This window comes from Myxine glutinosa, chromosome 4, assembly GCF_964187855.1.
Source record: "Myxine glutinosa chromosome 4, kmMyxGlut1.1, whole genome shotgun sequence".
Taxonomy (NCBI): Eukaryota; Metazoa; Chordata; class Myxini; order Myxiniformes; family Myxinidae; genus Myxine; species Myxine glutinosa.
In genome coordinates, this window is record NC_136264.1 from 52,225,173 (window position 1) to 52,240,629 (window position 15,457).

General features: G+C 42.7%; 1 protein-coding gene across 1 annotated transcript in view; it reads right to left on the reverse strand.

Annotated features, from left to right (window-relative positions):
* LOC137425844 (endothelin-converting enzyme 1) overlaps nt 1-15,457 on the reverse strand; it is a 73,676-nt gene that overhangs the window by 48,459 nt on the left and 9,760 nt on the right. Inside the window, exons 2-5 of the mRNA XM_068114570.2 lie at nt 14,618-14,765; nt 8,431-8,685; nt 5,704-5,828; nt 1,063-1,188 (exon numbers count right to left, since the gene is read on the reverse strand). Coding sequence (XP_067970671.2) covers nt 1,063-1,188; nt 5,704-5,828; nt 8,431-8,685; nt 14,618-14,765 — 654 coding nt within the window. The remainder of the gene's footprint in view (nt 1-1,062; nt 1,189-5,703; nt 5,829-8,430; nt 8,686-14,617; nt 14,766-15,457) is intronic.

Below are 15,457 nucleotides of genomic sequence, written 5' to 3' on the forward strand. Positions count from 1 at the left end.
TGGTCTGAAAACTACACACACAATTTCGATGAAACTTGACCACAACCTTCATCATCCTTGATGGACTAACGGTTGTTTGTGGCATTAAAAAGAACAGGGTCTATGGAGTTTAAGAGGGGGGGGGGGGGGGTCAGAGTGGGTCCAGGTTTGACCACAAAACAGGTGTGTGATTGTTCTCTGAAACTACACACGGTTTTCATGAAACTTGACCACAAACCACAAACAACCCTGAACACAATCACCGGTGATGCTAAAACCAATAGTCCCACTTTCACCAAACTTTATTCGAGGACCAAAGCCTCCTTCAAAAATTGCATATTAAGTAGGCAAATTTACAGGTCAAAGGTCATTACCATTCCAGGATCACTACCTTAGACTTCTCAAAAATTGTTCACCCAATTTAGATGCAACTTGGTAAGAATATTCTCTGCATGGTGGTTTCACAAGTTTGTTCAAACCATCAGCTAATTTACATATTGAGTGAGTCATCCACGGCTACCAGTGGTTCCCTGGTTATAGCAGGTGAGGTCATATCCAATATTATGAGGAGTAAAAGTTAAAGTGGTTGATTGAATGAACAAGACTAGGCACAAGACAATGGTTTGAGGAAGTCCATCGTCCACTGGGATAGGAGAGACTAGGGTTAAATTGATAAAGCATTGGCTTCAGAAGTGGAGGAAGTCAGAAAGACAGGTAGGAATGTAGTTTTGTATACCTGCCATAGGCATCGAGCTTGGCAAGCAAAGCATAGCCAGACTGGATTGCATGCCTGAGATACATCCAGGGAGATGGTCTTGGCCTTTCATTTGAGTATCTGACATCTGACAGCTAATGTTAATGCAGTGGCAGCTGACACAATTAATTAACAAAGAATGACAACTAATGCGACCAACAACAACAACAACAACAGGCATTTTAAGGCCATTTTCCCTGCTAGAGCGGGGGTTAGCCTGATGCCACCAATTCTATTTTTAAACAAAGTCACTAAATGGACCTTAAACATTATAAAAATAAATATTTTCTTTGTTCAATGCAAGGCTCTGCGTTCAAACTCCGACTCACGTGACACATGGCCAGCGACGATTTCTCTGTATCAGGCTTTATTGCGGCGGTGAAAAAAGGTGAAATTGTCGTCTTCAGATGGATTTGACCAAGGATGGAGTCCAAATCACTGGAATTCCAGTTTATCTGTGGATAGACATGATGATGAAGAGCTTCAGACATCTACATTGTTTAGCAATTTATGAAGCTGATATGCAAACATTCAGAGGTTCATATTCACATTTTATATACAAATTAAAGCAGATTGTCGATGTAAATCATTAATCGAGAATAAATTATGAATACTCTCCACATTAAGAGAAAATGGAAAGAACAAAGTTGTGATGAGGTGTCATTTTCTCCATCACCAACAAAGTCTCTCGGGCCGATATGGACAGAAGCTGTATTGGCTGATATGGAGGTGTCTCCTCGATAGTGTACTTTACATCTAAACACATATCATGTACGAGGCACATTCAAAATGTTAAATGAACATGGTATTCCTTGGCACTTTTGAACTGAGGTTTTTGTCTCTTGTAATAAGCTTGCATGGATGCTTGTTATACCCCTTTACTTTAATTATTCTGACATCTTCACCTTTGCAGGAATTACCTGTTTGTATTGTGATTTTGTCTGCTTGTATTGGATATCAGCTCAAACCTCAGCTGGGAAAAGTAAATCTCTGGTAGAGCTAAAAGAGCCTCCCAGCACCTTGGCTGCTTATTTCGTGCTCGGCCATACCTTTCTCAAGCTGCTACGCTCCATCTATACAAGACCACTAAACGTCCTGTCATGGAGCATCATTGCCATATTTGGGCTGGTACTATGGCCTGTCACCTATCTCTTATTGACAGAATCCAGTGACATGCTGCCATTCTGGTGGGACAGGAGTTGGCATCATCCATGGACCCTCTCAGTCCACCGCTCAGTTGCTTCCTTGAGCCTTTTCTACAGATATTACCACGGAAGTGCTCTGAGCGTCTATCACAGGTTGTTCCACATGAGCATACTTTCAGTTGCTCGCCACGTTTTTCAGTTTCTTCCCATCCATACACTGTATCTGTCCCAAGGTGTAAGACCATGAGGTATTCTTCTAGTTTTTTTCCCTGCACGGCAACACTCTGGAACAGTTTACCTGCATCCTGCTTTCCCCTCTATCCCAACCTACCTAAATTCAAGAGGAATGTCAATAGATCCCTCCTTTCTGTCTAACGTCTATACTTTCCTTTGTGTAGCCCCCACCTCGAGTAGCCTTAAGCGGGCGATATCTCATAAAAAAAACAAAAACTTTTTTTGCAATTTAAGAAGTCTCTGGAAACTGGAGATGAAACTGGAGATGCAATTGCAGAGCCAGGAAAGGTTAGAAGAGAAAAAAGCAGAGGAAAGGAGAGTTGAAAGAGAACTCATTCATATATTAAGAGTATAATCCAAAAACTTGCTAAATCATACAATTATCATGCATCTTGTGAATTTTTTTTTATCAAGCTGCATCAAATATTTATGCAAAGGTGGTGCGAGCTCCAAATAAATCAACGATTGCATGGTGGGAATATGGTGAAGATGCATCCTCATGAAGTATCCAAATGGGGGCGGTTAACTACAAGCATGGAAATCAGTCCTTCGGAGATGATATCGGGTCAGGAATGGCGGCACAGGAGACTGACCCCCACTTTTGCCCAGATCGAGGCGTTAATCATGGGGGATCGGCAGAATTTATAGCACATGTTTACCAGCATCTACTTCTGTTGAAAGTGGAAGATCGAATAGTATATTTTGCAAAGTGCAGGCCATTGTTGCTGGCACCCGAGCCATATTCCAAATGTATTCATCTCAATGTTTTTTCTTACTTATCTACCTTCTATCTATATATATAAAAGAAAGTTTTTGTTTGTTTGTTTGTTTGTCTGCGCAAGCTAATCTCTTGAATGGTGAAAGATGGGAAGAAACCTCCAATGCAAAAAATGTCGGGACGGGCCCCGGGAAGGTTTTAGACTCGGTGGCGAGGCTGGTCGAGACCCACCCACCTCGGCCGGGCTGGGCCCATTTCGCAATTAAAAGCCGAGCTGAATTATAGTCGTCAATCTTCTACAGACGGCGGCCGCGCGTAAAAGCTGAATTATTATAGTAGTAAATGCATCCAAAAAGAACCAAAAATGTCGGGACAAGCCCCCGGAAAGTTATAGGCTAGCTGGCGAGGCCGGTCGAGGCCCACCTCGGGCGGGCTGGGCCCATTTCGCAATTAAAAGCTGAGTTGAATTATTGTAGTCAATCTTATATGGTCGCGGGTAAAAGCTGAATTATAGTAGTAAATTCATTCAAAAAGAACTAAAAATGTTGGGACGGGCCCCGGGAAGGTTATAGGCTAGGTGGCGAGGCCGGTCGAGGCTACGTCGGCCGAGCTGGGCCCATTTCACAATTAAAAGCTAAGCTGAATTATGGTAGCCAATCTTCTACGGCCGTGAGTAAAAGCTGAATTATAGTAGCAAATTCATTCAAAAAGAACTTAAAATGTTGGGACGGGCCCCGGGAAGGTTATAGGCTAGGTGGCGAGGCTGGCCGAGGCCGTTCTGGCCGGGCTGGGTCCATTTCGCAATTAAAAGCTGAGCTGAATTATAGTAGTCAATCTTCTACGGCCACGAGTAAAAGCCAAATTATAGTAGTAAATTAATTCAAAAAGAACTAAAAATGTCGGGACGGGCCCCGGGAAGGTTATAGGCTAGGTGGCGAGGCCGGCCGAGGCCGCTTCGGCCAGGCTGGGCCCATTTCGCAATTAAAAGCTGAGCTGAATTATAGTAGTCAATCTTCTACGGCCATGAGTAAAAGCTGAATTATAGTAGTAAATTCCTTCAAAAAAAACCCGGGCAACGCCGGGTGCTTTCGGCTAGTCTTCTATATATATAAAAGAAGGGTTTTTGTTTGTTTGTTTGTCTGCGCAAGCTAATCTCCTGAACGGTGAAAGATAGGAGGAAACCTCCAATACAAAAAATGTCGGGATGGGTCCCGGGAAGGTTTTAGGCTAGGTGGCGAGACCGGTCGAGGCCGCTTCGGCCGGGCTGGGCCCATTTCGCAATTAAAAGCTGAGCTGAATTATGGTAGTCAATTTTCTACGGCCGCGAGTAAAAGCTGAATTATGGTAGTAAATTCATTCGAAAAGAACCAAAAATGTCGGGACCGGCCCCGGGAAGGTTATAGGCTAGGTGGCGAGGCCGGTCGAGGCCGCTTCGGCCGGGCTGCGCCCATTTCGCAATTAAAAGCTGAGCTAAATTATCGTAGTCAATGTTCTACGGCCGCGAGTAAAAGCTGAATTATAGCAGTAAATGTATTCAAAAAGAACCAAAAATGTCGGGACGGGCCCCGGAAAGGTTATTAGGCTTGGTGGCGAGGCAGGTCGAGGCCCACCTCGGCTGGGCTGGGCCCATTTCGCAATTAAAAGCTGAGCTGAATTATAGTAGTCAATCTTCTACGGCCACGAGTAAAAGCTGAATTATAGTAGGAAATTCATTTAAAAAGAACCAAAAATGTCGGGACGGGTCCCGGGAAGGTTATAGGATAGGTGGCGAGGCAGGTCGAGGCCCACCTCGGCTGGGCTGGGCCCATTTCGCAATTAAAAGCTGAGCTGAATTATAGTAGTCAATGTTCTACGGCCGCGAGTAAAAGCTGAATTATAGTAGTAAATTCATTCAAAAAGAACCCGGGCAACGCCGGGTGCTTTCGGCTAGTTTGATCATAATTCCTCAATAATGCTGTTCCACCCCAAACTCTACCTTCCCCACATCTACACAACCATTTCAATGAACCTACTCTTCACACCTCACCTTGCATTTCACAGTCAACAAAATATTTTTCAAAGTATTCTCTAACTTTTAACTCTATTAAAAAAAGATTAGTTGCAAGGTAATACTTTATAAAGAGCACATTATTGGAATTTATAAACAGGAACCTTTCAAACCTGTCTTTCTTGACATTCCTGATATCGAGAGAAAAGTTTCAACAGAGTATGAAAAAAGTGTGTTCAGACAGAGTACAAAAAGGAATTTGAGGAGAGCTGCTGGAAAAGGGAGAGAAGGAAATAGTTGGAAAGATGGAAATAAGAGTAAAAGAGGAAGAAGGGAATGTAACAAAGAAGGGTGAGGAAGCAGGCGGTATTCCAAAAATTCCACCTGATGCAGCTCATCAGCTTGAAGCTGGTTCTGCACGAATCTGATCAAACTCTTTTTGTGCAGGAAAAAAATACTTATTGCATCACATCAAAATGATACAGAGATTTAAACAGCAGCACTTCCTGATGCTTTCTTAGTGAACAAGAAAAATGTGTTTAAAATTGCAGCTCAATAACCTTCTTCCATAGGAAAAGTGGTCCATGTGATAAAAAACAATTGTCTCCTTTATTATTTTAGCTGGAGAACATGTTTATTGGTACATATGAATCCTGATGGCTCTTGCTCACACCTTGTGTATCCTTTGATGTGATGCAGATTTCCCCCCCAAAAAATGTTTTTTAAAACAATCCAATAATCTAACCTGCCATGTAGCCATTATGGTGTGAAAAGCAATGGGTGACCCCATAAAAGGTTTAGTTATAGCTCTTGTGTGGTTTTATACAATTGTGTTCCAGTGAAATTAGTTTATCTCGGCACACCTGGATTCATACCGTCACCATACCGTGTTGAGAAATTCGAGAAGCTCTGACGCTCCAATATTTGCTAACACTTCTTCATCCATGCAGCTTTTGTAGAACACAGGGTAGTCTTTTTCGATGAAACTCATCACTTGCTTTGCCTCCGTCTCTGCACAAACATGTGACGCGGCGTGTAAGAATCACATGGATTACAATTCAAATCTTCTTCATTTACGAAATATTTTGAAAAAGCAGCTCATTTGTTCTGGTATTCTGAAAATAATTCCGAAATTCCCAGGCCCATTTAAAATCGGGACATTTGGCTATAAAAGACGGGGGCACTCGCACGCCAAGAAGATCCAGGGAGTCACCAAAAGAGACGGTATGGTAAGACGAGAAGGGTCTGAAGGGTGAAGCCTGCTGCAAAACAAGCCTGCATTGCGCCTCCCGATGCTTCACAGCAGGGAAGGCCACACAAACACCTACAGCACACATTTCTGCCCACTATTCTGTTCGTTCTGTGTCCTTGCCCCAATAAGAGTAGTCTTAGGATAACCGTTGAAATAATCTCTGTCAGGTTAAGTGCCAATGAGGTTTCTCTATTATTATTTATGCTCGTTCACTTGTTGTGCCCCCATCCCCATTATTAATTAAACCTGTTGCTTTGGAAGCAAGTCACTGTGCAGTTTGAGCTGCAGGATTGTTCTCCAGCGCAAGGAGAACCGCGCACATGCTGAAACCTCCACATGGCTAAAATTAGTTCATTCCAACCACGGCGTGTGTGGAGCGTCTCCGTTTGACATCTTGGGAGTTAATCTCCAGCGGTCTCTAATCGCCTGTTAGGGAGACCAAGTCTATATGCATGTGTATCTATATATTGTTGTGGGAATGCTTCCTAGGGTTTAACATTGCTTCGTATACTTTAGGTAACTTCTACATAAATGTAATAGCATCAGCTTAAAAGCCTGGTGTTGGCTTAACAGTTAGGGTGCCGGCTTGGGATCACAGGATCCTGAGTTTGAATCCCGGTCGATCGTTGAATTAACACCAGGGGGGTTGACTCAGCCTGTCATCCTTCCGAGGTCGGCAAATTGAGTACCAGCTTACTTGTAATGGGGGCTCTGCATCAGCGGCACAAACGCGCTTCCAGAAAAATGATGCAAACAGCAGCCACAGGTTGCATACAAAAACAACAACATAAGCTTAAATTAATTTTAATATTAGAAATGCATCAGTTATATGTAAAAAGACAGACAACGTCTACCACTCTTAATGTTTGTGTCTAAAAATCCCCTTTTCAACAAGCCCATGTTTAATATTCTTACCTCTGTGAATCCATCTAAATGTTTTTTTTTAAATTTCGCAAGGGCAGCGGCGATAGTTTTGGAGGGAGATGCTGGCACGATGGCCGGAGCCATCAGTGTTCCCTCAGGACGACAGGGTGAAGGGTCACTGAGGGGTTGGGCCATCTCCCCAGACTGGGCCAGTGGTGAGTTAGAGAGGAGAGGCTACAGAAGTGCAGGAGATAACAGGAATCGTCCGAGTGGAAGCCACATTCTGCAATGCTCCGATCCCGGGCAGAGCCACACCCTGCTGCAGCAGAGCCATGCCCTCACCTCTCCTCTCTCCAGCCCCAGCATGTGGGACACAGTGTCGGGACGCAGCGGTGCATTCCCTGCCAGAATGGCAGGAACTTTAACCATCCTGCGATATCCAGCCATTGGCCCGAATCACCAACAAGCCTAAAAATCGTGTCTGTCGATGTCCCTTCTCCAGGGTGGACTGGTACATAAAATTGCTAAGTAAATCAGCTTCCATGTATTGGCTGCAGTACAATCTGATGGAGATGTTGGGGGCTATAGCTCTGCTAATCCCATGCCTATTAGGCTGAGCATATGCATTTGTCCAGCCAGAAGAGCTTTAAATATGTATGTATGTATATATATATATATATATATATATATATATATATATATATATATATATATATATATATATATTGCTATAGTCACCTGGGTATCTGGGCATCCCAGTCACCTGGTTAAAATCAAACGAGTCGCCTCAATGTGACCATAACGGTCAGCTGTGTCGGCAGTCCTGGGCCGGATTACGGTCTTTCCACTTCCAATACCGTACCCATGGGACCATCGAACCAGCCAAGCTCTACGACCGTTGGTACCATATGCCTCAATCCCAATTACGGCAGAGCAATGCAGAGAGGCGTTTGGTATGGTTTTGATATGTGGCGTTATTTGCTATAGCCAATTAGTCCTTAAACGGGTCTTTCTACACCACCATGGAGAACCATGACAGCCAGAATTCACCCTGAGACCAGGTTAGTTTAATTGAAACAATGGTCACGGGGAGGGGAATATACAAGAAACAATAATGTGACAGTGTTAGGATCTGATTGCACAGGTGTTCGCTTATGGGATAAAGGGAATTGTATTCATGACCTGTACATATATGATTTTACATTGTCTCATTTGTAAATACGTATCTTGTCAAAGTAAAGCCTTGTTTATTAAGAATTCGTGGAAGACAAATTAATGGAGATGTGTTAAGTTTCAGCAGAATAAGACTCGAAAACATTATGTTTGGAAGAGGTGAGTTGTTTTAACATTAATATTTTTTTAAAGTTAAATTGACACATTGAATCTGGTTGATGTGACAATTCTCCAGGTATACACTTGTTTTTGGAGCAACAACGTCATCTTGCATTGGTCAAGGCCTGGAAATTGGAAAGGAAGGCAATTACGTAATGTACTTACCCACTAACGATTTGACCTTGAGCTTCGTGCTCCTCCGAACTTCATCCATGACACTCCACTTGTACATCCCAGCCGGTAGCTGCGTCTTGGCCATCCAGCCTCCACAGGCATATGAATAAAAATCCTCACAGTAGTCGATATTCATGTCCATCGCCTGCAGCATTGACGCAGCTGACAATATGCAGGACTTTGTGGTACAAACGCTTTTGGCCTTGAGTGCTGGAGTAACGTCTGCGTTAGGCTCATTGGCTGGTACTATGTTCATTAGGTAAAAAAGAAGGGAAAGAGGAGTAAAATATTATATTCAAAATGCAAAATGTACGAACACATTTGTATGATATTAGCTGGAATCCTTGAATGAAGGTGGAACTGATATGGAACAAACCAAAATGTAAATAGCTTTAGTTTTGTTGTCTCTAGTTTGGCAGCAGGCTTAAACACACATTGTTGTTGTTCTTTAACGGCCACTATTATCCCACCTTGTGGGCTCAGCCAGGGAAGCTTGGCCCAAGTCTTTCACCAACCAGTCTGGCCAGGCCTGACATTTGCCTCGTTAGGGCAGGAATTTGGTATTTGGTCAAGATGCCGGCGATACTCGCCTACTCTTTGCGAAGGACACCATGGGATCTTTAATGTCCACCAACCCATGCTGACAGACGGGACCCCCAGTTTAACGTCCATCCGAGGGACGGCACACACATTGATGAATCACCCTGCCTGGGAAACACCAAGCTGACTGTTTATAGCTGGGTTGGGATTCGAACCCAGGCTAGACAGCTTAGAGGTGAGTGTGCGTACCTCTACGCCATCCTGTTAGCCCTTAAACAGGTGGTAGTCCTAAAAAATATGTGAAACATCTCCCATTAATGCTATTCAGCTCTATCTATCAAGTATGCTGTTTGGGTACCAGTGTAGTTTTCACCTGTGTCAAAAACAATTCCATACAAAGTTTGAAAAAAACCTTTTTTTGCCGATCATTTTAACAACAACAAATGAATCAGCAAAAATTACTTTCTGCCACCAAACATGCATGGTAAAGCTCCAGCTAACAACCAGTCAACTTCCCTCAAGGCCTTGCATGGTTTACTAATATAGCAGTGTCCACGTGCAATCAGTCAACTTCCCATGAAACCCTGCATGGATTACTAATATGGCGGTGCTCGTCTCAAACAATCAACTTCCCATGAGGCCTTGCGTAGTTTACCCACATTGAGGTGTTCAGCTTCCAATAGTGCTGAATTTTGGCTCAGAAACCGACATATGTCAAGGTTGCAAAGGTACAGTGGCCTGCAAAAGTATTCACCCCCTCCAAGGTCTACACATTTTGATGCCACCTGAGCCTATTTCATGATGCTTTCAAATCAAACCTAATATATAGAGTCTTCACAAACTACTCCAAAGTGATAAAGCTTTTTAAAAAATGCAGATAAAATGTGAATAAGTTAGATTAACAGAGGAAAAATCAGACGATTCTCAGTCGCATGAGTATTCAATCACTTTGCCTAATTAACCATAAATCACTTAAGGAGCAAATTATTTGTTTGAAAGGTTACAAAATAAGTATAATAGGTTTCACTTGTATGTAATCAGTGGTTTAACTTAAAAATTAAGTTCCCCCATTATCTAAGGAGTTTTAAGGTGCAACTCACTTGGTCAACCAACAAGGTAAACATGAAGACGAAGGATCTTTCCAAACAAGTCAGACATAAAGTGGTGGAGAAGCACCTTTCAGGAGACGGTTACATTAAGATTTCAAAGTCACTCATCATCCCTTTGAGTACGGAGAAATCCATCAACAAGAAATGAAAGACGTATCATACCACCCAGACTCTACCCAGATCAGGTTTCCCATCAAAACTCAACAGCCGGACAAGCAGGAAACTCGTTCGGGATGTCACGGTAAATCCAACAATTACTTTGAAAGACCTGCAAGGCTCTATGTTTGAGATGGGGGTCAGTGTTCATCAATCAACAATATACTGTTCCCTTCACAAAGCTGGCGTTTATGGATAGGTGGAAAGAAAGAAGCCAGTACTAAAAGACACATCTAAAAGCCCATCGGGAATTTGTGAAAAAGCATCTTAATGATACTGCAGGCATGTGGAGAAACGTTTTGTGGTCAGACGAGACATAATTGAACTTTTTGGTCTAAATTCATAGCGCTAAGTCTGGTGCAAGCCTAACATTGCACACCACCCAGGCAACACCATCCATACTGTCTTTGTCATGTTATGGGGCTGATTTTCATCAGCAGGGACTAGAAAGATTATCAGGATAGAAGGAACAATGGATGTTGCAAAGTACAGGAGAATATTTGATGAACTTCTGCTTGGGTCAACCATGAATCTGAAACTGAGTAGGAGATTCACATTTCAACCAGACAATGATGCAAAGCGCAAAGCTAAAGCCACACTGGAATGGCTGAATTAGAAAGAAAAAAAAATGTTCTTGAGTGGCCCAGTCAAAGTCCTGACTTGAACCCAAATGAACATTTATGATGAGTCATGAAGATTGCAGTCCATGGACGATCCCTATCAAACATGGCAGAACTAGAGCAATTTTCTATGGGAAGAATGGGCAAAGATTTCACCATCTCACTGTGCAAAGCTGGTAGAGACCTTCCCAAAAAGACTCCGCAGTAATTGCTGCAAAAGGTGATTCCACCTAGTTCCTTTTGCTAAGGGGCTGAATGCTTTTGCAACCAGTGAATTTCGATTTGTACATATTATTTTCAGGTATTCCTGACATGTAACCTTGTTCACCGATAGCAGTATTTAGTTTAATCTCTTCAGTTATGAATAAAAAAGTTCATTTGGAAAAAAAAGTTTCTTCAGAATTTGTAATTCATCTGAATGTGTCATTATTGGTAGGGGGTGAATAGATTTGCAGGCCACTACAACTTACAAGTAATACTCTAATGTAAAATGTCCAATTGTAAGGAGGCCAATGAAGCTACAGAAATGAGCGAACAAAGCACTGCCACTTAGTCGGCCATAAAAAGCAAATCTCGTTCCGTATTATTATGCAAGTTAATACAAAGTCAACTAGAACGGCACTTGGTGGAGCACATACCTCTGCCAGGCTGAACCGTTTATGTTTTGTGTCCCAAAACATCGACTAAGTTTTGTCATAATCCGTCCACAACGTCTTGAGATATTGTGCTATATATCGTTTTTGGCCCTATCCCTCTCAATGGTAACGAATCGCTTAAAAATTGTAGTATCCGGATCCGAATCCAGATCTTCACTAACATCTAATCAATGTGTCATTGTCACATATCCAACCTGTCGACCAAGTTTCATCCAAATATGTCCATAACTTTTTGAAATATCGTGCTACATATAGATTTTTGGCCCAATCTCCCAATGGTAAGGAATCATTTAAAATATTCTATAAACCGAATCCGAAGCCTGGACCTGCACCAAAATCGGATAAATTCGTCCTTGTCACACACCCAACCTGTCCACCAAGTTCTGTTCAAATTTGTCCATAACTTTTTGAGATATTCTGCTCACAGTCAGACAGACAGGCAGACAAACGGGTGAAAACACAACCTCCGTCCCTTTGGTGGCGGAGGTAAAGAGAGAGGAAGGAGGATGTGGTGCGGGGGAAGAAGGGAGAAACACAAACCAGTAATGAAGAGGGACATTGTTTTATGATTCTACAACAAGATATAGACAAGAATGTTGATCCATGTGAAGATGGCGATCCATATGGCGTGCTTTATCTATGATTTAGTTTGGAAAGCAAATCTAGAAATGTTAAGCAAAATAGATCAAAGGTAAGCACTTCAATCTCATTCTTCCCTCCAGGTCTTCAATAAAGCTGTTCACCACCATATCAGTTCATCCCCAGTTCGAATTTTTGGACGAAACTTGGTCCAAAATCATGATGTTATTTTTTGAATGAATTCCCCTCCTCCTTCCCCCTTCCCCTCCTCCTCTCCTCACCGGGAGGGAAAACAGAAGGGAGGGAGGAAAGAGAGACAGTCAGGAGGGAAATGTGTGTGTGACAAAACGGAATCAATTCGTTTGGTGAAGATCTGAGTATGGATTCGGATATGAGAATTATTTAATTTTTAAGAGATTATTCACCATTGAGTGATCCGGCTAAAACCAACATATAGCAGGATATCTCAAAACGTTATGTACGAGTTATGACTAAACTTGGTCGATGAGTTGGTTGGGTGACACGACCAAGCTAATTAGATTTTGGTTCAGGTCTGAATCCAGATCCGGCCTATCAGTGGGATACAAAACATAAACTGTTTAGCCTGGCAGAGGTATGCACTCTACCGAGTGCTGTTCTACTTTCCATATGTATCCATCCTGCCCACTCCATGCATCATTTCCTGCTCCCCTTTTCCCCCCACACCCATTTTTTTGTCCAATTCTCCCTCTATTTTGTCCTTCAACTCCGCTATTAGTGTTTCCCCCCTATCTCTGCTGTAAATTTTTCCCTGTTGTGTCTTCATCTGCTCAGTGGTGTTGCTCTTCCACTAGCATTGACTCTGTATACAAAATAAATAATTACATAAAAGAGTTGTTATTAAATGAAAGGGTGGACAGTTTTTTGGGGGGGTTTTCTTTTTTGCATACAAGATCGAGGCTCGTGTAAGAGCTAACATCAATCATTAATATAAAAAAAGACACAAAACATACAAAAAAAAGAGACAAGATGAGGAGAGAGAGGGAAGCACACAAGTACAACAGCAGAGAACAGGGACAACGGGAGATCTGTGGGAGGGAGAGGCCTGGGGGGAAGGAGGCACGGGAAGCCGGTTGGGGGTGGAGGGGGTGGGGGGGGGGGGGTATGGGAAAGTATAAAGCAGTTTGAAGAAACCAGTATTTGGGTAATGTATATGTCAGTATGCGTTGCTTCGCTTATCTTACAGCTTCGAATGTTCACAATGGAGTTTGTGAATAAATCACAAGTGTGTCCTTTTATGTGAAATAAAAGGACATTATTGTAGGCATTTAACACATGGTAGGCAATATGGCAATTGAACTATATGGCAATTGGCTATATGGGGTAATTGAACTTGGGTTCACAGCATCATAAGCCAACATTTCAGATGGGAATGGTAAAAAGGCCAGGGCGACTCATCTTTAAAAGCAAAATAAGCATATACGTAGTGTGTTCAAAAAGTATCCGACCTTTATTTTTCGTGCGTAAAAAAAAAGAAGCTAGGGAGGCGTTGATTGGTGCACGTATGTAGGCGATCCTAATGCGCACGCGTGAATTTTTTCCCACCTGCAGAAGCTGTCATTCGACGGCAGACCGCCGATGAGTGAGGACATGTAAGTGAGCGCCGTCGGATTTTCGTTTTTGACAAAATGACGGAAAAACTTGAACAACGCTACTGCATCAAATTTTGTGTTCTTTGGCCTCGGGGATGTTGGATGCTTCCATTGTGATGACTGCAACTTGGTTTCTGGGTCGTACCAATAAACCCAGGACTCATCGCCAGTGATCACTGTGTTGAGGAAGCTGGGATCGCTGTTCACAGTCTCCAGCATGTCCTGTGCGATCTCCAAACGGAGTTGCTTCTGCTCAATCGTTAGCAGCTTTGGTACGAACTTCGCTGAGATTCTCCTGAAGCCCAAATCCTCCTTCATAATGGAATGAACGGTGTTGAATCTTGCGGATCGTTTCCACTTGGGAATCGCCAAGCTTTACACAAAATTTGATGCAGTAGCGTTGTTCAAGTTTTTCCGTCATTTTGTCAAAAACGAAAATCCGACGGCGCTCACTTACATGTCCTCACTCATCGGCGGTCTGCCGTCGAATGACAGCTTCTGCAGGTGGGAAAAAATTCACGCGTGCGCATTAGGATCGCCTACATACGTGCACCAATCAACGCCTCCTTAGCTTCTTTTTTTTTACGCACGAAAAATAAAGGTCGGATACTTTTTGAACACAGTGTAGGTACATAGGTACTGGAAATTAAAATTCAAAGGGATTGGCGGTAAAAACAATGTGGACATGAAGGAACCTATGTTGGGGTATCTCTGAGTGCATCCATTTTAATCACCCTGACTGTTCTTCTTTTTGAAAGAGGATGTAAACATTTAACAAAGACATGCCAAATGACATTCTTCCTGTACGTGCACGGTTTTGGTCAAGATTGGGAACTTCAAGAGACAGAGATGAAATGATGTTAGCATTTGTGGTGTCGGGATCAAACCGTGTTTTTGTTGGGTCGCGAAAGCTGCAATAACACTGACAACCACCACAAAGGTGAGGACCACAACAACTAGGAAGATCCATTTGGTGTCAAAGTTACGCCTCCGCAGGATGCTGGGAAGGTTGAGGCCTCCGTTGGCAACATGAACCTGCAGGTGACAGAGTGGAAATGAGAAGACAATGACAGATATACATGGAAACGATCCATTTCACATAAACCAACAACCGTGACCTGGAATGCCGCAATTCCGGGAATCATTTTCTCAACGACATGATTTAAATGGGACAATGGGGAAACAATGTGAACCTGTAAACACGAATTACTCAACAATTAATAATGCTCGTCATGAACAGAACAATCGGAGGATGACTTGAATTAAACAAAAACAAGCAACTGCCGAAGAAAATCTTCATCCTCCAAATCCTCTATTCAATTTCACGTTATGATTCATCTACATCAAATCACCTATATGAAGAGGAAACGATAAGTACTTTACCAACCGGTCCTACTGATGTCCACATACCCCGCTATCCTCAATGCCAGGTACCTATCCAATTCAAGCGCAAGATCATAAAGGTGGAAAAACCCTTTTAAACCCTTTTGGAAAAAACTGGAAAAACCCTTTCAAAAGGAAATACCCTTTTGACTTTCTCACTTGCAATAAAGCAGGATGCACACTCTATATTTAACCTCCTATGTTACAGCCACCTGATGTATTTTCAGGAAGTGTTGTGTCCAAAACAAGTGTAAACACGTCATGGTGGCTGAAAGGCCACAATGTGTTTCACCAGCATATGTGCGGCAAACATCAATCAGCGTGGGATCTTGAATCGATCACTC